This window comes from Garra rufa, chromosome 21 (assembly GCF_049309525.1).
Source record: "Garra rufa chromosome 21, GarRuf1.0, whole genome shotgun sequence".
NCBI lineage: Eukaryota > Metazoa > Chordata > Actinopteri > Cypriniformes > Cyprinidae > Garra > Garra rufa.
Genome location: NC_133381.1, coordinates 1870826 through 1893525, shown reverse-complemented (window position 1 = coordinate 1893525; position 22700 = coordinate 1870826). Strand labels below are relative to the sequence as shown.

At 39.9% G+C, this 22700-nt stretch overlaps 1 protein-coding gene across 2 annotated transcripts; it reads right to left on the bottom strand.

Moving 5' to 3' along the window:
- Positions 1 to 4945: 4945 nt before the first annotated feature.
- Positions 4946 to 21783, bottom strand: ppp2r5ca (protein phosphatase 2, regulatory subunit B', gamma a). 2 transcript variants are annotated; one of them, XM_073826483.1, is made up of 14 exons: positions 19202 to 21783; positions 13674 to 13873; positions 12835 to 12945; positions 11935 to 12027; positions 11716 to 11846; positions 11552 to 11611; positions 11368 to 11476; positions 11228 to 11281; positions 10962 to 11132; positions 9384 to 9511; positions 9109 to 9210; positions 8954 to 9026; positions 8620 to 8736; positions 4946 to 6612 (listed from the first exon to the last, which is right to left on the bottom strand). In XM_073826483.1, exons 1-14 carry the CDS (start codon positions 19263 to 19265, stop codon positions 6478 to 6480), a joined length of 1548 nt encoding a protein of 515 aa, XP_073682584.1. In that variant the 5' UTR covers positions 19266 to 21783; the 3' UTR covers positions 4946 to 6477. The 2 variants fall into 2 exon arrangements, with proteins under 2 accessions (XP_073682584.1, XP_073682583.1); XM_073826482.1 differs by lacking the exon at positions 8620 to 8736 and having other exon boundaries at positions 19202 to 21770.
- Positions 21784 to 22700: the final 917 nt, after the last annotated feature.

Genomic DNA, 22700 nt, shown 5'->3' with positions numbered 1-22700 from the left:
ATCATTCTTTCAAAAGTACAACGCTGTTTTGTATTTGGTACGAGGGTAATATTTCCCGGCCGGAGGGAGATAGTGCTTCTTTTCACTGGTTGAGCGTTTGGCAGCGGCCTGCGCTCCGGTTGGCCTCGCTTTCTCTCGTTCGGACCGCCGCTGGACGTCAGCGCGTTTCTGAGGTCAGAGGTCGCGCCCAATTAAGCGGGGATTTGCCCGAGCCGTTCATCTTCAGAGAACACGACGACCTCGCGGTGACACGCTCATCCCTGACGACGGTCGCCGAGGTTCGTCACAAACGACCTCCGGAGGCCGGGGTCACGGGACAGACGATCACCAGCGCGTCGGTGTGTTCGGTGCTTTCGTGTGATCTGTTTACTCCGGTTTTCCAGGCACACAATCAGCTTTCTGTGGATGCATTCTTCTGGGCATCCAGCCCTTTTTCCACTGAGGACTCAATCTGCCGTGGGATGTTTGTAGAGATCAGACGAGGTCACCTCATTGATATGTGCTCTCGTGTTGAACGGGTCACTGACAGGAACACGACACACGGGCATCTGAATCAGAATCACAGGAACAGGAAATTCTAAATTGCTATTCAAAGGAAGATCAAATGTGTCTTCAAGTAAATTTCTTTGAATTGCATTTCTACTTTTACTGTACATCCAATTCAAAGTTAAACTGCAGTTCAATTTATTTTCTCTGAAGATCAGTGTATATGAAGATCATTGAGATTATATGTGCCCCTGGACCACAAAACCAGTCATAAGAGTCCATTTTTTAAAATTGAGATGCATACATCATCTGAAAGCTGAATAAATAAGTTTGTTAGGAAAAAACAATATTTGGCCGAGATGCAACTATTTGAAAATCTGGAATCTGAGGGCGCAAAAAAATCTAAATATTGTCCAAATGAAGTTCTTAGCAATGCAAATTACTAATCAAAAATTTAGATAGATTTATGGTAGGAAATTTACTAAATATCTTCATGGAACGTGGCCTTTACTTAATATCCTAATGATTTTTGGCAAAAAAGAAAAATTGATCAATTGATCATCCAATGTATTTCTGGCTATTGCTACAAACATACCTGTGCTACTTAAATCTGGTTTTGTGCTCCAGGGTCACATATATGAGCATTAACATATAGCTACAGACATAAACATTTATTAAAATGTCTGTTAAAAAAGAGACATTTTTTATTAAAATTATAGTTAAAGTGTTAATAATTATTTATTTTTTATTTATTTATACATTTTTTCTTTTAAATTACAGAGCAACATGACTTTTAGTACATTGCTTAACTGAATAAAAAGGACCATTAGCTGAGATAAAATAAGTAAAAATATCTTTATTTAAATAAAGTTTATTTTATTTCAAATAACAAAAGTTTTTTATGGTTTTAGTTTACTGTAATAACACGGCTGAGGATGCAGAACAGGCTTTGGATGGATTAATGATCAGAAGTGACTGATTAATGTGTGAATCTCAGCAGCTCCAGCGGATGAAGAGCGGCGCTCAGATGAAGGACCTCAGCGTCTCGTTTGCGAAGCTCCTACCTCAGATGACCAAACGTGACCCACTTACGGCTCCGAGACGAGCGCGTGGGAGGAACCAGAGGATCATGGGTAACTAATCCATGACTTTGATGCTTCCAGGTCAGAGCACATTAAAACGAGCGCATCTAAAGCAGATCAGCGCTTCCCTTCATTTCCTCCACAGAAACCAGTCAGAATGAAGCTCATCTGTCAGCTTCTCATTTACAATCTGCTCTCTGGCTTTTACTGCATCTGTCCTGCCGGATGTGAAGAAATGGCAGCTTTTTGTGATATTTCTTGTCAGTTTGTTTTAAAAGCATGTTTTGTCTTATCACTGGCACAAGCTTTTGATTTGATGCAGTTGCAGAAACTAAAAGTCAATGGAGCTGCACTTTTATAATCGGAGTGTCACGCTCGAGGCAATGAAGACGTGAGGATCTAAATGCAGCACAATTTATTAACAAAACTAATAAAAGGATCCAAACAGGGCAAAAACAAGGCGGAGAAATCCAGACAGAAACCAACACGCAACAGTTGAAATAAAGTCAAACAACAGCCGACAAACAAAGACTAACACAGGGGTATAAATACACAGGAAACAAGACAAGAGGATGGAGATGAGCAAACCAGACAACTGGAAATAAACACAGGAAACTAACATTGAAACAATGGGAACAGAAAAAAAGATGGAGGAAAACAAGACAGGACCATAACATGGAGGCAAGGTTTATTAAATGTCATTACATGTGTGAAGTTATGATACACAGGATTACTGGTTATCTTAAATGGGAAAATGTTTGGGTATTATCCCTCTCTCTATGTGGATATAGATTTTTAAATATAATCTTTGGTCATTTAAAGTTTGATGAGACTGAGCTTTTGACATATAAGAGGTCTTTGTACCATTAAACCATCCTGCAGGTAGACTGAAGTTATTTAAAAGGGTCCTATTATGCTTTTTTACAAAGTCTATATTTTGTTTTGCGGGTCACTAGAACATGCTCTCATGTTTGGTTGTTCGAAAAACATTATTTTTCACATAATTTACATTATTACAATAGCTTTCTCCCCAGGCTGGCACAAATGCTCCATCAGTTTTGGGTTTGATGAAGGTCTGCCTTCCGAAAAACCAAATGTGTTGTGATTGGTTAGCAGTCCCACTGCGTTGTGATTGGCCAACAGCTTAGACAGCGTTTCAGTCCTGCCACGCCCCTTCCCAAAGCAACAACATCAGTGTACAACTGTTAGCACAAGCTAGATAAAAGTGATTCTTACATTTAAATATGGAGATTTTTCTTACAACACATCAAAATGCTAAAGGAGGCTTTTACTGACCCCTCTGGAGCCACGTATGGCACTATTTTTTATGGATCGATGCACTTTATAGGACTTGTTTTGGACTGATGGAGAGAAACACCAGTCTATGCCGTTCTAAATCTTGGGAGTGCCAGAATTATTTTAATATAACTTGGATTTGTCTGAAAGAAGGAAGTCATATACACCCAGGATGCATGGAAGGTGAGTCATTATTTTGCTACAGTAGTGTTGGTCCTATCATCAGCCTGCGAGATCGCCCATACATGATATTATCATTATTTGATTATTTACATGCTGAAAACAGCTCCAGCATAAGGCTAGTGAAGCTATCTACACTGTATGATGAATAAATCTGTCACCACACACTGCGCACGTCTACGGCACGACTCCAGCACAGCTACCGGAGCAGTTCGCGGACACTTTAGTCAATGCTTGCGTTTATACCAAAGCATCCCAGAAGCGGCTGTCCAAGCTACATCGCTAAAGTTAGGCGAATCCCCCTCGTCTTTCCCCACCTGCCAATGATTCAAATTTCCGTAGGCGGGATTTATTTGAATGATATTCTAATGGACCACGTTGTGAAATCATAGCATCCAGAAAACAAATGCTGTAGTCCAAAGGAGCCGTTCGTTGTAGTAATTAAAAAAAAAAAAAAACTTTAAGATTTGTAACTTTGTAGATGTTTTTATGCCCAAACATACACACCACACACTGACTAAAACTCAAAAAGTGAAAAATAGGACCCCTATAATTTAGCTCCAAAGAAGTTCTACTATTTGCATATGAACGCCAAAAGAAGTAGACATGGACCAATCGCCTTACATTATAGCACCATTAGCCCCGCCCACTGGAGTTAAGTAGCTAACTGTTGACACCAAACACGAACAGAGCCAATTATAATCAGTGCAGATGCTGGTTCATTCTGTTCACATTCAACATCAACAAATAGCAGTAAAGAGCTAGCTCTGTTTAAACAGCTCGTGTGCGGTCTCCAGAAAGATCCCAGCATCAGGAACAGGTGGATGAGCTTTTATATTAATGGCGTGGGAGGATTATATGTTTGTCTGGATCTGACAGCAGCTGCAACACAAACCGTAAGTAAATGATTTGATAGTGTTTGTCAGTAAACGAGGGTTTTATATGGAGAATGTTGTCCAAACACGTGCAACAGTGAGTGGGCTTTGATACTGGTTCAATCCCTTCCGCCAATCAGTTCAGTTCAAGCCTTAAAGCACCCACACCTTAAAAACTAAAAAATTAAAAGTGCAGTTTTTTTGTATAATTATTTTTGGATTGATGTATTATTATTTTTATTTTTCTCTATTTTCAAACCCCATGTCTGTCAGCTCTGCGGTAATGCTGTTCTGGGTTCTGTCAGATGGAGTGATTTAATGTGTCTGTAAAGGCAACAGATGAAGGGCTGTAATGATGTTTCATTAAGTGCTCTGATGCCAGACAGGAAGTAATCCATCAGGCACGTGGAAACTGAAAGGATTTTTTTTTATTTTTTTTATAGAAGTCAGGCTTGTTTCTGAAACCCATCAGTCATTTTAGGCATTAGACTCCAGATCTGACAGAAAAAACTGCAATAAATCACTCTATTGATGTCTGAATGTTTTTGACATATTAAAGGGAGAGTTTGGTTTAGTTACCAACATTCTTCAAAATATCTTCTTTTGTGTTCAACAGAAGAAAGGAACTCATACAGGTTTGGAACGACGTGAAGGTGAGTAAATGACTTTCTCTGTAAAAATCCTGAACATCGCTGACACAGAATGAAGTGATTAAAGTGCTTCTGTGTGTTTCTCATCGGTTCAGCTGTAAGAGACTGTAGTTTAGTCTGAGATCAGGGTTTATAGTTTAATTATGAGGAGATGAAGTCCTCTAGTGGTCAAACCTGGTTTGGACTACTGAACTAATAAATCCATGTTAATGTTAGAATGATTTAAGATCATGCAAAAATAAGTATAATCATACAGATCAACTAATAAACTAGATTCACAAATGCACACAGAGATTGACACGATGATCCGCATCCACAAGATGTTTCTCTAATGTTAGTTTTCATCACTGTACATCAGACACTAAAGATTCCAATATAAATCCACATGATCTTTATTGTTCTCTATGGTCATACAACATTTAATTTCAACACTAACAAATAAAATCTAGTGAAGAAAATGTACAGCGATATCAGAATGTCAAAATTTTACAAATTGATAGAAAAGATTTTCAGAAATGGAACATTAAATCAATCTGTAATTGTTTTATTCTGTACATATATATTGTTAACAGACTATATAAACTATATGAGTGCACTACAGCAGCAAATGAAATGCTTGTATATTCTAAACAAACGGAGAACACGTGATCACTCACCGTCATGTTCAGCCAATAGAAATATAACGTGAAATAATTCTGCTCTTCTCATTCAGTCGTTTGTTTCAACAGCAACACAACAAACATAAACTGTTGGTCTGAGTGTGTGAGTGTGTTTGGAAAAGAAGCAGAGACCAAAACGTATTTTATACATCAACATTTATATACTCACATACTCGATGAATTATTATAGGTGAGAAAAGAAATGAATAAAATGCAGCGATTAAACATACAGGAGTTCAAACAACGGTACGGAAATGACTGTAAGCATGCGACTGATTCTCTCTCTCACACACACACACACACACACACACACACACACACACACACACACACAATCACACACACACAATCACACACACACACACACACACACACACACACACACACACACACACACACACACACACACACACACACACAATCACACACACACACACACACACACACACACACAATCACACACACACACACACACACACACACACACACACACACACACACACACACACACAATCACACACACACACACACACACACACACACACACACACACACAGTAGAGTTTTCAAGTTTTCAGGAAGTGCTTCTAGGTAGTTCAATAAAGTAAGAGGAAAACATCCAGATGGAAATGAACAATCGAAGCGTCGGCGTCACCGCTGCGTTTGGGTCTGGATTCATCCGAATGGACCGCAGTCGCTGAAAGGCACCGAGATCCTTCCGCAGATCAGAAGAGCTTCCCGTCGGATCCCAGAGCTCCGTGTCGGATGAATCGATCCGGGAACGTTGGTGACATTCAGCCGTCGCACGCCACACCGTTCGCTCCAGACGCCGCTGAAACGGTACCGTTGTTTGAACCGGTAAAACAGATTCCGCCAGAGACACGTGTTCAACTAAACTGTCAGAGTTGATTATGGCACAGAAGTGAACTAACTCGGTTACTAACTCAAAGTCATCCGATCTGAGCGACACACAAAGAGAACGCGTGACATACGTGCTTTAGTCTGAAACACCACATTAGCTCAAGCGATAAACATACAAATAAAACTATGGAAGCTAATCAACATGACCGTATTGGCACTGGCAACCGTCCCTGAAAATAAACACAAATCTCAAACGCAAAGAAAGCTTTCCGCTCGCGCCGTAGAGTTTCAGCTTCGGCCGTCGTCTCGTCCGTCCGGACCGACGGTGAGGTACGAACGACAGGAAGAAGAGTCCAGAAAACGCCTCCCGAACCGACAGCCGAGCGTCGCTAGTGTCCGTCGTTGTTGGTCAGCATGTCGTCGGCGCGCCGGTGCGTCTCCAAGGCTTTCGTGGTGAACGAGTCCTGAGGCAGATCAGATTTACGCCTGACCAGCGGCCGCTCCTTCCTCTGCTCCCTCGACATCTACAAACACACAAACACACACCTGAGTCACACAAACACACACCTGAGTCACACAAACACACACCTGAGTCACACAAACACACACCTGAGTCACACAAACACACACCTGAGTCACACACACTATCCTCTCCGATTCTAGCTCCGTCATTCTGTGACAACTCAACCATATGGAAGTTTCCGCCACTGAATAAAAAAGGCAACTTTTACCTCACAATTATGACTGCATCATATTAACTCACAATTCAGATTTCTTTTCTCCGAACTGTCAGATTTAAATTCTCAATTTTGAGCTGTAAAGTCAGAATTGCAAGATAAACGTGCAATTTTCTGACTTTTTCTTGCAATTGCATCTCGCAATTCTGACTTTATATCTAGCAATTCAAAATTTTGACTTTGCAACTCAAAATTGTGTATTTTTTTTCAGTGGAACGGGCTTCTATATAGTTGAGTCGTCACAGAATGACAGAGCTGTTCTAGAAATCAATTCTGTCTTTTTTTCGCAGAACTATGAGTCATAAAGTTAGAATTAAGGGATATAAACTCACAATTGCAAGTTATAAAGTCCAGTTTTGAGGAGAAAAAAAAAAAAGATATGTTCACAGAATTGCGAGTTTATTTCTCACAATTCTGAGAAAAAAGAATTGTGAGAAATTGCAATAACCGAAGTTGCGGGCTTCCATACCAGTCGTCTTTTTTCTGGTCAATTAAATACATAAATAATAAAACCAAAATATCTAATGCTATGGATGAATATTTACTGATTAATCCATTGTTTTGTAGAAAGGTTAAAACGACAATCTCTATCTTAGATTTTGAGGAGAAAATGACTTGAGAAAGCTGGCAGCATCATCAGATGTTATTTTTACGCAGACATTGGTAACTCTGTTTGTGAAATATGGTGACTTTAGCCGTCTTTGTAGCATTATATGCCATCAGTGACCATTCAAAAATAGGAAAAATGCACTTTTTGCAGATTTTACCTTAAGTTTTTATACTCAAGAAAATATTACATTTATCTTAATATCCTGTTAGGTTCTTAACTAACTTCTTTTAGAGGCTGTATATAGTTCAGTCCCAGAGATATAGGGATTTCAGTGCGGCTCCATTGGTAAATTGTACATTTTCAGGGGTTAGAAACCAAATGTGGGTTTTTTTTTGTCTTTTTAAAGAGGAATGAGTGGAGAACAAATAATGTTGGAAATGGAAATCTACCTTGATTCCCTCTGTCAGAACAGTTGCTTAGAACAGACCTGAGTCCCAAAAACGTCCTTTTTCCAATGTTTGTGTGTCTTTAACTCAAGATGCCTTAAAGATACCTCTTCTCTCCTTTTAGATGCTGGTTCTTAAACTTTTCGTTTGTAATCATAATTTGTAAGGGCCTACATGTTTGCTATGTGTGCAGATTGTTGAATTTGACCCATTTTGATGGTCGACAACCAGCACTTCTTGACTTACAGACATGGAAATAAGAGTTATTTTTTTCCCATTTTTGAACTGTCACTATTGCCATAGTTAGGCTACAATCAAACAAACAAGAAGCCGATCAAACTCTTCAGGATCTCTTGACAAACATCACAGGCTGGGTTTGCTGAAGCAGGTTGGAGATGACATTCGCAGGACGGTGACAATTGTTTTGACCACTTTCTACAAAATAGTGTATAACTAAGTAAATATTCATCCATGGCATTTCAAATTACAAACCTTAGCTGAGGACATTTCTGAAATGTGGTTGATTTAACTCCGCTAATATACAAACATGTCGACTGAATATAAGCAGACAGCTGTCAGGTTAAACACATGAATCGATTCTCCAGCTTCTAGTGGCCCATATGGAAAGGATTTCTATCTCATAACAACAGAAAGTGCTGATGTTCAGGGGATTTGGAAGAGAAATGATCTGAACACGCATGACGTGGATTGTATGTTTTCCATATGGGCGTCTCTGCCACGCCTGACCATGATGAAGATGAAGATGATGATGAAGCTCTGTTCGATTCTCTGAATTACCTGAATGGCTCTGGCCTGCACTGTGTTTTTTAACATCTGAACATCTTCTATAAAGGGACCATCAGTCTCCATTTCTACAGGACTGTTTAGTCCAGACGGATCAACACACAAAACGTACTAGTGGAAAAGAATATAACAGAAACACAGACAGAAACATGAATGTTAAAGACAGCCATCAGCAGTGACTGAAGAACAGAATGAAACAGACGGAGGGCAGTAGAAACGTGAACAGACTCGGGGACGTGGTTAAGAGCGTAAATCGGGACACGAGACTGACGGGAGGAGCTGGAGATCGAGCTAAAACTGAGCCGGCTTCGGTTCGGGTGAGACTCACCTGCGGGTTTGACTTGGCCAGACTCTCGATCTTCATCCAGGCCTCTTCTCTCTCCTTCAGCTTGGCTTTCTCTCTGGAAACAGAAACATCAGTGTTTTCATCACTCCTGAATCCGTCTGGCGTGAAACCACAGCTTTGTTTGCGGCTCGACTCACTTGTTCTTCTCGGCTCTGAACTGTTGCGTGCAGTCGTCGAACAGCTTCTGGTTCATCTCCATGAAGAGCTTCAGAGCGTTGTAGATCAAACCGTGAATGGTCCTGCAGTCATTTCACAAACACAGGAGAGAGATGAAGAGTCATGCATTCAGACAGAACAGATCCTCACTGCATCTTCACAGTTTGTGTGTTTGAGCGAGCGAGAGCTGGTCGCCGTTCAATCCGTCCAGTAAAGCGCGACACCGGCTCCTAACAGCATTAAACGGGAGTCTTACTTGTTCCAGTGGCTCTTGGAGTTGCGGTACAGCGCCGGGAACATGATGGGTAAGATCTTGGCTGCGTTGTCGCTGATGAGACTCATGATGTACTCGTTATTCCAGTAATAAAGCGCTCGCTCCGCCACCTGTTGGAGAAACACGTTTGCACACATTTACACTATTGAAAAGCTAATAATTAAATCACAAAAATGTAAAATTAAAATAAATCTTTTTAAAATGACAACAAAATAAAATGCTTTATAAAAATATGAAATATTATACCTGTTTACCTGTATGTCTTACAGTAGTTACTTTTTTGGAACGTAATGCATTGTTTCTTTTGCATAATTTTTTTTTGTCATCTGGACTGGGCTTACTTGTTTGCTTTTTAATAACAAAAACCCCCAAAATTATATTTTTGGCAACTGTAAAGGCCCTTTCACACGAAAAGTAATTACAGTGAAAGCATTCCTTTGCTAGTTACTTGGGAAAGTAATCTGATAACAGAATGTGTGCCACCACCGACACTGATGCAATCAATACAAAAAGTCTAAGTTTTATAATGTAATATAATCTAATTACAAGTACTCAATTTTTGGAATCTGATTACACAATCCAGATTACACGTAAACATTTCACTACTTTAGATCACATGAACCGTTCCTTGCGAAATTATTCATTCCCCTTCATTTTTTTTCACATTTTCTTATGTTGCAGCATTATGTTAAACTACTTTAAATTACTTTTTTCTCACATCAATCTACACTCCCTACTCCATAATGGCAAAGCAAAAAATTGTTTTTTAACATTTGTGCAAATTTATTAGAAATAAACTGAAGAGATCCCATTGCATTTTCTGGGACACTGGAAATGTATCTCAGGAGCATTCATATTGCTTCTAGATGTTCCTACACTTGGAGTGGAGTTAAACTGTGGCAAATTCATTTGAATGAGTCTGATTTAGAAAGACACACACCTCTCAGAAAAGGTCTAACAGCTGAAAATGCAGATCAGAGCAAAAACCAAGATAACTGCCTGTAGAGCTCAGTGACAGACTTGCGTTAAGGCGATGATCTAGAGAAGAGTTCAGAAACAAATCTGCTGCATTGAAGGTTGACAGAAGCATTCTCCATAATGGAAGACGACTGGAACAACTAGGACTCTAGAAAATGTCCAAGCTGACAGAGATGGAGAGGTGAAAAGGTGAGGCAAAGAATGGCAGATAATTGCCAAATGCAGATGTGCAAAGATGCTCACATCAGACCCAGAAACACTTGAGGCTGTAAAGCTGCTTCAACTATGGACTGAGTTAAGGGGATGAATACTTATGCAATATACTTATTTCAGGGTTTTATTTTTAATAAATTTAGCAAATCTGGTTTTTGCTTTGTCATTATTATGGCGTATGGAGTGTAGATTGATGTGGGGAAAACTAATTTAAAGCAGTTTAACATAATGCTGCAACAAAACAAAATGTGACAAATGAATACTTTTGCAAGGCACTGTATGTAATCTGTAGGTTAAGAATCTTCTTCAAAATCAGACAAACGTGTGTTTCTCTGGCGACCGGCCGCAGCTCTTCTCCGCTTCTCTCACCTGAAAGTGAGGACTGGACACACACTTGGCCAGCTGACGGAAGAGCGGCTCCATGACCTTCACGAACTCGGACGGCTCGATCACGTCCAGGATCTCCTCCAGCTCGTTGAGGAACATCACCTCCTTCGGACTGTGAGTCTTGGGCCAGTACTTGAGAAGAGCCATGACCACCTGCACAGCAGCAGCAAAGCCTCATGGGTCTTTAATGCTGCACTCGGATCAATCCCATCATGCACTGAACGGTGTCTGATAATCTGAAGTCTTACCGGTTCGGTGAGCGTGCTGTCCTTCTCCAGGAACTGAACCACACAGTACGCCAGCTGGAGCGAGACGAGACACGGTTAGTGACACTAAATCTCTATCATCAGGGTGTGTTAGCGGCGATGACGGCTAGCGTGCGACTGACCTGCGGATGGTAGACGCTCAGAGACTTCACTTTGTGCAGCGGCAATAAAACCTTCAGCAGGAAGATCTTGTGCTCTTCTTTTAAAGGTAAAGCGAAGCCGTTGATGATGCTGTCGGACAGAAGAAACACAGCTATCAGCAATCTGAAGATTTCCCAGCATGCACAGAGACGGCTGACGTTTTACCTTCCCAGGATCTCCAGTAATTCGGCGATTCCGTTGTGATGCTCCGTCTCATAAATAAACCTGCAAGTGCACACAAAACACAAAATGATGTTTACAAACAAACCTACTTTTCAAACTAAGACTGCAATATTACAAAACTGGGAAACGAACGAGGCATTGCTCACCTGTAAAATATGTTATTGATTTGCTTTCTAATATAAGCCCGCAGCCCAAGAAACTTTCCATAGATTCGGTGCAGGGTGGTTTTCAGGAAATCTCTCTCTCGTGGATCTTCACTGTCAAACAACTCCAGAAGCTGGAATTCAGTTCAGAAACAGCATCTCACACCGCTGAACGAATACTCAAACTGCCATTATGCAGAGTGAAAATAAACATCTGCGTACCTGCATCACAAATTTCTGGTCGATGTATTTCTTTGCGATGTTCGGCTGAAAGTCCGGCGACTCTAAAAACCGCAGGAAGAACTCGTACACCAGCTGAGAGAAACAGAAAGATGCTGTAGTGAGCAACAAGTCAAACAAGCAAAAGTTATTAATTCACACCACATCCTACATATATGTGCATCTGAGATTTACCACAACATATTCTGTCTATCATGTGGTTTCTGTGGCACATTAAACTTCTCATCACTGATATGGTCAAAATATGTTTTTAATCAGTTAATCTGATTATCTATGTTTGGAAACAGTGCTGCCCAATAACTGTGGAAACGATGCATTTTATTTTTCAGGATTCACAGATGACTAGAAAGTTCAAAAGAACAGCATTTATTTGAAATAGAAATCTTTCTTCACTGTCACTTTTGATCAATTTAATGCATCCTTGATAAATAAAATATTATTTTTTAAATGACTTTTACCGAACATTTTCAAATGGTAGTGTATCACAGCACAACTGTTGTCAACATTGGTAATCAGAAGAAGTGTTTGTTGAGCAGCAAATCAGTATATTAGAATGATTTCTGAAGGATCATGTGACACTGAAGACTGCATTAATGATGCTGAAAATTCAACTGCGCATCACAGCAATCAATTACAGTTTAACAGATATTCACATAGAAAACAGCTGTTTTAAATTGTAATAATATTTCACTGTTTTTACTTTTTCTGATCAAATAAATGCAGCCTCTGTGAGCATAACAAAGTAAAACATTAAAAATGTTTATTATTCTGTTTATTTATCTCAAACATGTGAGCTGTTGTGTAGCTGGTTATGTGGTGATATAACAGAAGCTGTCAGGTACGCCGTGAATGATGACGTCAACAGGAAGTGTGCGGCGGCACCTGTAGATGAGGCCACGCCGCTTCAAGAGTGGGTTCATCCTCCTCCGGGTCGAATTCTGCTCCCGTTGGGTTGGATGAAGGCGGCAGAGCCCTGAACATGTTCACCGCGAACTGCAACACAAACACAAGCCGCATGTGAGCCGTCAACAGGCCTCACGTCTTCCTGACACTCGAACACTGACCAAAGCTAAGATCCCAAACCTCATCAGACGACTATTCAAGCTGAGAAACATTATAGAAGCGCTGTGGCATTCTAGGACTTTTGTAGACATCTGCAAACATCTGCTGAAAACACTGCATCACAAGTAAATATATATTTTTTTCCATCAGAACTACTCTTCTGCATGAGTCTGGTGGTACTGTTATATACCAATATAAGAAATAGCAAAAAATAAGGCAAAGCATGCAATGATGTTGACTTGAGAACAAAAAGAGAAATAACGCACATAAGACTTAAAACGGACTGTTACTCTGGCAGCAACAGCTGTGATACCAGTTTAAAATATATAGTATACATAGTTGTCCACATTGATTGATTTTGTCATTGGTGGGGACGTAAGGACAGATCATCATTACTGCTAGGGTCAGTTCAGTAGTGAAATCATAACAAGCGATGTCTGACTTTGGAAACTATAGCCTGAAGAATATTGTTTCAGACTCCAGAGTGATAACGCTTCTTTAATGCTGTAAATAGAAAAGCATGTGAAGTCGGTGTCGATAAAGCAGAAGAACGACCGCGGCCGACTCTAAACGGGAAACAGAAGCGTCATTGTGCGGAGCTCCGAGATCAAACGAGCGGCTCCTGTGAGAGCGAGGGCCGCCGCAAGGGCCCCACTCACCATGTGCACCACCTCCGGGTAAATGGGCTCCGTGATGACGTTGCGATTGTGGGTGATGTACTCCACCATCTCGCTCAGCGCCGCCCGCTTCACCTCCTTCCATTTCAGGTCGCTCAGCGGATCGGACAGGAAGTCGAACAGAACGCAGCACTGACGCAGCTTCTGGATGAAGAGCTTCTCCTGTTCGGCCGGAGCCACATCTGGAAGCACAGGAAGATCAGAGTCATCAGACGACAGCTGTGTGTCGATCACTGTGATCATGATTATTACCGCACAACCACAGAACCACAAAACAGTCATTTCCCTTCTGCTGCCGATGCAGATGTTCAAAGCGGCTTCACACAAATAAACAGCGTTAATATCAGACTCAGGAATACACGTTATTCAGCATCTGCACACTATAAAGCTTAAACGGCTTCATTTTTTTGCGATCACTTTGTATATTTTCTTTCAAAAGACTTTTCCCTTTTTCAATTTACCTGCTGCATCATTAGTTACTGAACTGAATCAAATCAACATTGAACTGATTCAATCTGAATAATGACTCTACTGTCTTCTGTAGAGCTGAAATTGAACTGATGAACTGTTATTGACGCTGTTCATGAAATGAACTGAACTGATCTGAATTATGACTCTATTGTGTTTTAGAGCTGCTTTAGCAGAATCTGATCTGTTTCCATAATACTGTTATTTAATGTGAAGCGGCCTTGACGTGATCTGTAGTGCTATAGAAATAAATGTGTTGTGCGTTTAATCAATATCACAAAGAAGCATCAACTCAGAGCAGCTGAAATGATCCTGTAGTTTTATGTAGAATTAATTCTGTCACATATATATTGTTTTGGAGATCCAGACCCTCAAACCTCCATCACCTGGACACATTAAACCGAATGGCTGTTCAGACAAAGAGAGAGAGGTTAACCAGTCCCTAACCAGTTGTCATTAGCTCTTATAATCTAACATTAGAAATGGTTTGAGATCAGATTCTACACTAACATCCACAAGACCCCTGATCTGAGCCGGACTGACCCTTCACACGAACAACATCCAGTTAAAACACAGACAGTGAATGAGCTCTTCTATTATTCATCACACAGCATCCAGAGAGATTCACGTCTATTACTATTATTATTATTATCATTATTATTATTATTATTATTATTTCAGTGTCACATGCTCGAGATCTGTCTCCAGGAGGAGGTTGAGTTCATCTGCTGCTCCTCAGACATGAGACTCTTATCTGATCCAAACGCCCCAAATGACAGGCCAGCATCTGACGCTCATGCACACGCCTGCGTTAGTAGACTTTACCACACGCTCAGGGTTCATACAGATACTGTCAAATTTAATTTCAGGATTTTTAAGGACTTTTCAAGCACTACTTTTTCGATTTTCAAGGACTGAGATCTCACTTGTCAAACAAAGCCTTCCAGATTCTAAAAAACATAAATAGATAAATATACTAATATAACAAAATGGCAAAAATAAAGCAAAGCACATGGAAAGCATGCAATGATTTTGACTTGAGAACAAAAAGAGAAATAACGCACATAAGATTTAAAACGGACTGTTATTCTGGCAGCAACAGCTGTGATACCAGTTTAAAAGATATATATAGTTGATTTTGTCATTGGTGGGGACATAAGGACAGATCATCATTACTGCTAGGGTCAGTTCAGTAGTGTGTGATATTGGTAGGGACATGTCATAGCGTCTCTACTAAATTATACACCCTTGAAATCATAACAAGCGATGTCTGACTTTGGAAACTATAGTTCTCTCCTTAAATATGAAGAGATCAGATTGATCCAAATTCTTCTAAAGTTCACAAAAAGCTTATGGACGTGATTCTAATATAAGTCAGACATTGATGTGAGTTGCTGTTTTTGTCTCTTCTGAGGAAGATTCATTCACTTGTTTGCCAATAAACCACACACAGACATTTTGATCAGATTTTATGTTCATCTGATCTCATTTTGTAAATGGTATTTTTTACTGTTTTGTTTGACTACTCAAAATTAAATATAAGGAAATATAACTTCATTAATCTGTGTTTACATTCAAGCTAGCTAAATATGTGATTGTATTAGTCTGTTATGGCATCGTGTGGACGATGAATTCTAGCTGGTGAAGTGGATTTACTTAATGTTGAGTTTAGGAAAGTGATCATGAGCGTTGGAATGTTTAAGTAAGGGATAATGTATAATCGCGAAATAAGCCCCTTCAGTGTGATACAAGACCCTCCGCTTCGCGTCGGGTCCTGATCACACTGTCGGGGCTTATTTCTGCGATAACTACCGGCTGCCTGTACATTATCCCGCTTATTACACGGCTACTTGCCACATAAGGAAAAAAACTGGACATGAATATGAATTTGAAACCTTTTATTGGCATATTTGTTTTAAATTAACATTTTTATCCTTCCGCGAAACGATATAGTACCACGTGACTAACATTCAAACTGTGTACGTTAGTAAGACAATTTAAATAGATTAATGTCGAAATTTTCCATTGTTAATTGTGGTTGTCCAGTGTTTGTCACAAGATGGCGCCAAACGGTAATCTTTGTTGGCACGGAGGGATTTTAAACATACAAGTAGTACCGGCTATGCGTTATTACTTTGGAGCGGTGATTATTTGAAAAGAACGAACCTGCAAATGTCTCAACTGACCAATCAGAATCAAGCATTCCAAAGAGCCGTGTGTAATAAAGCTCAACATCAGACGGACTGCAGCTTTCATTTAGTGTCAAAATGTGCTTATTGAAAAAATTAAACCATTCATTCATAGATACACTGTCTTTCAAAAATTCAAGCACTTTTCAGGTTCCTCTTCAGGAATATTGCTTTTGTCAAGGGTTATCCAAAAAAGTTAAATATGAACTACTTCAAGCACTTTAACTGTGAGATGCTGGATGTGTCTAATACACAGATGATTAATGAGCGCAAAAGGATTTTCATTCTTTGAACTGAACTTACAGACATTGATGTACAAACACTTTCATATATTTAAAATCTGAAACACCTTTATAATTAAGCACTAATCAAACATTTCAGATGATGGTCATAGTAAAATAAAAAGTGAATTATCAAAGATTTTTTTTATCATTACAGTAAACGGTATCAAATGATCATTTTGTCATCGTTTACACCCTAATGCCGTTCCAAACCTGTATGACCTTTTTTCTTCAGTGGAACATAATGAAAGGAAAGGAGGTGAAGTGAGGCCAAGTATGGTGACCCATACTAGGAATTTGTGCTCTGCATTTAACCCATCCAAGTGCACACACACACACACACACACACACACACACACACACACACACACACACACACACACACACACACACACACCCGGAGCAGTGGGCAGCCATTGGGGAGCAGTTGGGGATCGGTGCCTTGCTCAAGGGACTCACCTCAGTCGTGGTGTTGAGGGTGGAGAGAGTGCTGGTTATTCACCTTCCCCACCAACAATCCCTGCCGGACCTGAGACTCGAACCTGCAACCTTTGGGTTACAAGTCCGACTCTCTAACCATTAGGCCACGGCTAATATTCTGATATTTTGCTGTTATTTCATTTCACAGAATATCTTCTTTTATGTTTGTAATCATATGAGGGAGAGATAATGATGACAGAATGAAGGTTTTGTCAACCGGCTCATGATCATGAATAACGCCGGCGGTCCATCACAGCTTTACTAACGAACACTGACGGAAAAATAAACACACAGAGTAATGGGAAAATAAACTTCCTGGTAAAAACAAACACATTCTGATTTATTGATGCCAAACGGTTGAAAAAGCCCAATGCACTACAGTTCTCATCAAAGCAGATCTGTCATTCACAATGCTGATCAATAAACTAAATAAGGTTACACTTTATTTGAAGATGTCCTAGTTACAGTGTAATTACACACTTAATTACTGACTAATATTAATTAACTGCATGTACTTACTATATGGTTAGGGTTAGGGTTACTTGCATGTAATTATGCAAAATAAACAATTAGCAGATTAATCTAAAGCAGCTTTACTGAAACTAGTTCTTCTGTAACGAGAACACCTGACACTCGAGGAGAAACAGGAAAGAGAAGAGGACAGAACCGTCACGTTTAACAGAGAAATTCAATAAACTAACCGATAATAACTGGTTAAAGTTGACTTCAGCTGTGATTCATATTTGACTCATTAAATCACTTCTGAACCGTCAAACATTTCAAACCATATAAACTACATAATGGTCAATGTTTCAATTATTAAATAATCAAAACAAATCCTGACATTGAACACAATCTCTCTGTGATGAGCTAAAACTTCACTCTTGTTTAATCAAATTAAAAATCAATGTGTTAGTATGGTATGACATTTAAGAATCATCTTAACTATCACTAACTTGACCATAACCAACCCTTACCCAAATCTAACCCTAACAATAAACCCTTGCAGTTAAATAACAATGGCTATTATTATTATTATTATTATTATTATTATTATTATACACACACACAGGAGTTGCACAAGCCCCAATGATATATTATTGATAAATCCTCATATGTGACCCTGGACCACAAAACCAGTCTTAAGTAGCACTTAAGTACACTGCATGGGTCAAAATGACCATTTTTTCTTTTATGACAAAAATCATATTAAATAAAGATCATGTTCCATGAAGATATTTTGTACATTTACTACCGCAAATATATCTGCATTTTTGATTAGTGATATGCATTGCTAAGAACTTCATTTGGACAACTTTAAAGGAGATTTTCTCAATATTTGGATTTTTTTGCACCCTCAGATTCCAGATTCCACTTGTATCTCTGCCAAATATTGTCCGATCCTATCAAACCATACACCAATGGAAAGCCTATTTATTCAGATTTCAGATGATTTATAAATCTCAATTTAAAAAAATTGACCCATATGACTGGTTTTGTGGTCCAGGGTCACATATATGAATGAAGATTACAGTACACTGACGTAAGACTATTTTTCTCTGGTAATATTTCAGCAAAAGTCCTGTGTGTTTCTATCAGCTGTTTATAATGCTGTACATCAGCTAACCTTTATAAACACAGCTGACCATTTAACATGAGAGCAAACCTTCCTGATCAACACACATCTCAAATCAGCAGATCAATCAGAAATCAGCTGACAACACTCGACCTGTCTCTGCTGCTCTCTCTCTCTCTCTCTCTCTCTCTCTCTCTCTCTCTCTCTCACACGTCTGACCCTTCACTCACATCTGAGCAGGGTTTTCTCTCTCTGACATTGTATTTCCATTATCTGCCAGTCAGAATGAGAGAAATGCTCTTAAACAGCATAACACACACAACACCCTTCCTTCAGCCGTGACCTCACTTCCTGTGACATCACTGCTGGAGTGGGGGGGATGGGCAGGAGACACTAACTAAAGCTTCAATGACACGCAACGATCCCCGTAAACGAGCCCAGAGACCCTCAGGACGGTTCAGCGGAGCGGCGGCGGCGAGCGGTACGGCGAGGAGAACGAACGTCCGGATCACTCACCTCTGAAGTGCATTAGAGCCACAGGCGGGAACGGCCCGTTGGAATTTGGAGCGTCTACGACCATCCTGCCTCAGATGAGCTGCATGTCAGCGCACGCCGCAGCTAAAACACAGAAGCTCCTACAGCGAGAGAGCAGCCTCCATTTTAACACAAAAGCTGAGCAGAAAATGAAGCTGTGTGCTGGAGGAACCGACTGCTGCTGATGTCAGAGGGAGCGGCCACACGATTGGTCCGTTGCACACAAGAGCCGTGACATCAGCAGACTGCCCCTGCAGGTGCGACCCTATTGGTCAGGACGAGGAGGAGGCCGGACTTAGGGGCCCCTCCAGCGGGATATAAAGCCGTCACGCCTCATTACTGTGTGTGTGTGTGTGTGTGTGTGTGTGAGAGAGAGAGAGAGAGAGAGAGAGAGAGTGATCTACAGCAGTGGCGCGGCACACAAACCACTGCTGAAGCCTGAGAAAACAAACAGAGAGACCCTCACACTTATACTGTCAAATATATCTGTGTAACTAATACTGAAGCAACAAACACTCCGCAACACATTGAGCTCTTCTGGACCACACCTCTTCTTGGCTAGAACACAGGACAGACAGATGTGAACCGCTTCTCATCCACCGGCTCCTTTTCAACACAAAATGTCATATTAACTACTAGCTTTGTTATGTTTTGCTGTATTACAGAAACAGGTAAATAAACTGAAAAATATCAGTGTTAAAGAATTACTCCACTTTCAGAATCAAAAATGTCCTGAACATTTACAAACAAGATGTTCCTGCGTTTCTTCAGTCGCAAAGAAATTTAAGTTTTTTAAAGAAAACATTGCATTTTTCTTAATATAGTGGACTTCAATGGTGCTCAACAGATTAAAGGGTTTTATCTAGCAAAACAATCTGTCATTTTCTTTAAAAAATTAATATTTATACACTTTTTAACCACAATTGCTTGTCTAGAGTATGTCAAAAAAGTCCCATCTCATTTTCTCTCAACTTCAAAATCGTCTTACATCACTGTTTTACCTTTTTTGTAAAGGGCGTTTGATCTTCTTTGCACGTTCACTTTGTAAACACTGGGTCTGTTCTTCTGCAGCGATGGAGGACGATTTTGAAAATGAAATGGGAGTTTACTGACATACCCTAACTGTCTCGAACCGGAGAACACCGAGTATGCATGCGCACAGAGCTAGTGTATAAAAATATTTTTTATTAGAAAATGACTAATTGTTTCGCTAGATGAGACCCTTATTCCTCAGCTGGGATTGTTTAGAGCCCTTTTAAACTGCATTTTTAACCTTGAATCTGTTGAGCACCATTGAAGTCCACTATATGGAGAAAAATCCTGAAATGTTTTCCTCAAAAAACTACTTTTTTTGCGACTAAAGAAAGAAAAGCATGAACATCTTGGATGACATAGGGATGAGTAAATCATCAGGAAATTTTTATTTTGGAAGTGTTTAATGTTGCAAAGTTCATAAAATATTCAAAAATTCAAATTCCGCTTCAAAGATTTGAAGCAGCTGTACAGAAGACAACCGAGTCATTATTAAACAGACAGGATTGTGTCTACATTTATAACAGAATCTCTGTATGATTGCACTGAACGAGACTCCAAACACTTTCACGTCTCTGCTTTGAGTGATATATATAACATGTACAGTGTTCAATAAAATCTAAAGGAACAAGACTAACACTAAATTCAAAGTGGAAACATTTATGGATGCAGTTCAACGGGGCATTTGATCTCTGACAATATTTCATCTGGTTTTAGATTCTGTGAATACAATCCAAATGCAAAGTCATTTTCTGCCAATCTTCTTTAAAATGAGATGGATTTGGAAAAGCGACACAAATAAATGTAGCCTGCCTTGTCTGTATGTGGAAAGGCATCAGGTCACCTTCATGTGTTTCTGTTAGAGATTCAGACTCCGATAAAACAGCACATGATATCATATTTATAGCTTTCATTTATTTTTTTGGCTTGTTTAGCTGGGGTCTGAGAGACATTTTTGTAATTTCTTGATATGATCACAGTGACTGACAGCATCAGATGAGAAAACTTAAACTGAATTAAGTCAGGTGATGTGTCATTGTCAACTGAATCCGAATGGACTGCTTAGTTGTTATTTTCCTGTTTATTACTGTTTGACTCAATCTGGATCGTATAGAGCGCTATAGAAATAAAGCTGACTAGAATTGAGAGCATGTTTCTACTGATGTCAGTGTCAGAAAAGCATGTCTTTGACAGAAGCGTGACACACAGAGTCAGCGGGTGTCTTGTAGATGAACTGGAAGATAGCGCGTCATTGAGATGCGGGGTCAACAATCATGAGCATCCGCTGAGATCTAAATTATGCATCACGCTACATCCTGCTCATTAAGAGAAAGACCAGAATCCACGTGGAGCATCAATTCTTAATATAAGGTCTGTGCGGCTGATTAGGACGGACAGATCTGATCTAGTGGAGATCATCACCTCACTTATAGATCTATGTTCTTATAGACATCAGCTTGATCTGCTGCGGCTGTGTTTGTGACACTTCTCTGTTTCGAGGGTTTGTGGATGTCAGACCCTGAATCGAGCTCCATCACGAACACTCAAGAGTTAATGCCGTGATGCTCTCTCTCTCTGAATCCCATCAGTACCTGTCAGTGCGTCCAGCGGCAGCAGTTCTCTGTTGAGGCTGACGGGGAAACACGAGGCACTCAGTCTGCGGTGTTTCTTCAGGGCGTTCTGGCCGTTCGGCTGTTTGGAGCGCAGCAGCTGAGCGCTGGGAGGTTTTCTGGAGCCGCCGCTCTTATTCTGAAACCAGAGTCACACACGACAGGTTCCCGTTACAACCCTGATTTCCTGCTGGAGGATGCTGGGATCATTTATCCACAGATCTGTGTTATATTCCCACCTGAATGAGACTGTGCTGAATTCAGAACCACGCAGTACAGTACTACTGGTAGTATTTTGACAGTATGGTTCTAATGTAGAGATAGTAGTATGATAGTGTGCAGTTCATAATTCAGCAGCCGTCTTTTGTTCTGTCAGCTCTCTGTTAAATGTTATTGTATAATGTAAATATTTGTTTCATTTCACTAGCATGATGCTGGAATAGATTATAAAAATGTGATTTTATGTGTACTGATGATCACAACTCATGTTAAATTTAGAGACAACAATCAAACCGAACAAAAACAATGTTTGTAAAGTGTGACTGGAAAGGTGGAACAACTGATAAAATCCTGGAAACTTTAGTCACTGTGCTTTAATAAAAATCTAACATGAGATGATACGAAGTCAAATCTTCTGAAAGTTTAGCGCTTTTTATTCTAATCATCAATATTTACCTCATTTTCAGAGTCCTGATCAACTTCATGCTGTTTGCTTCCCCTTCTGCTGGATCTCACTGACTGAAAACACATAATGATCATTTAGATTTATATGACAGAACCAGACAGACAGATAAAAAGTTAACTGAGTTAATTTACCTACAAGATTACATAGAAATCTA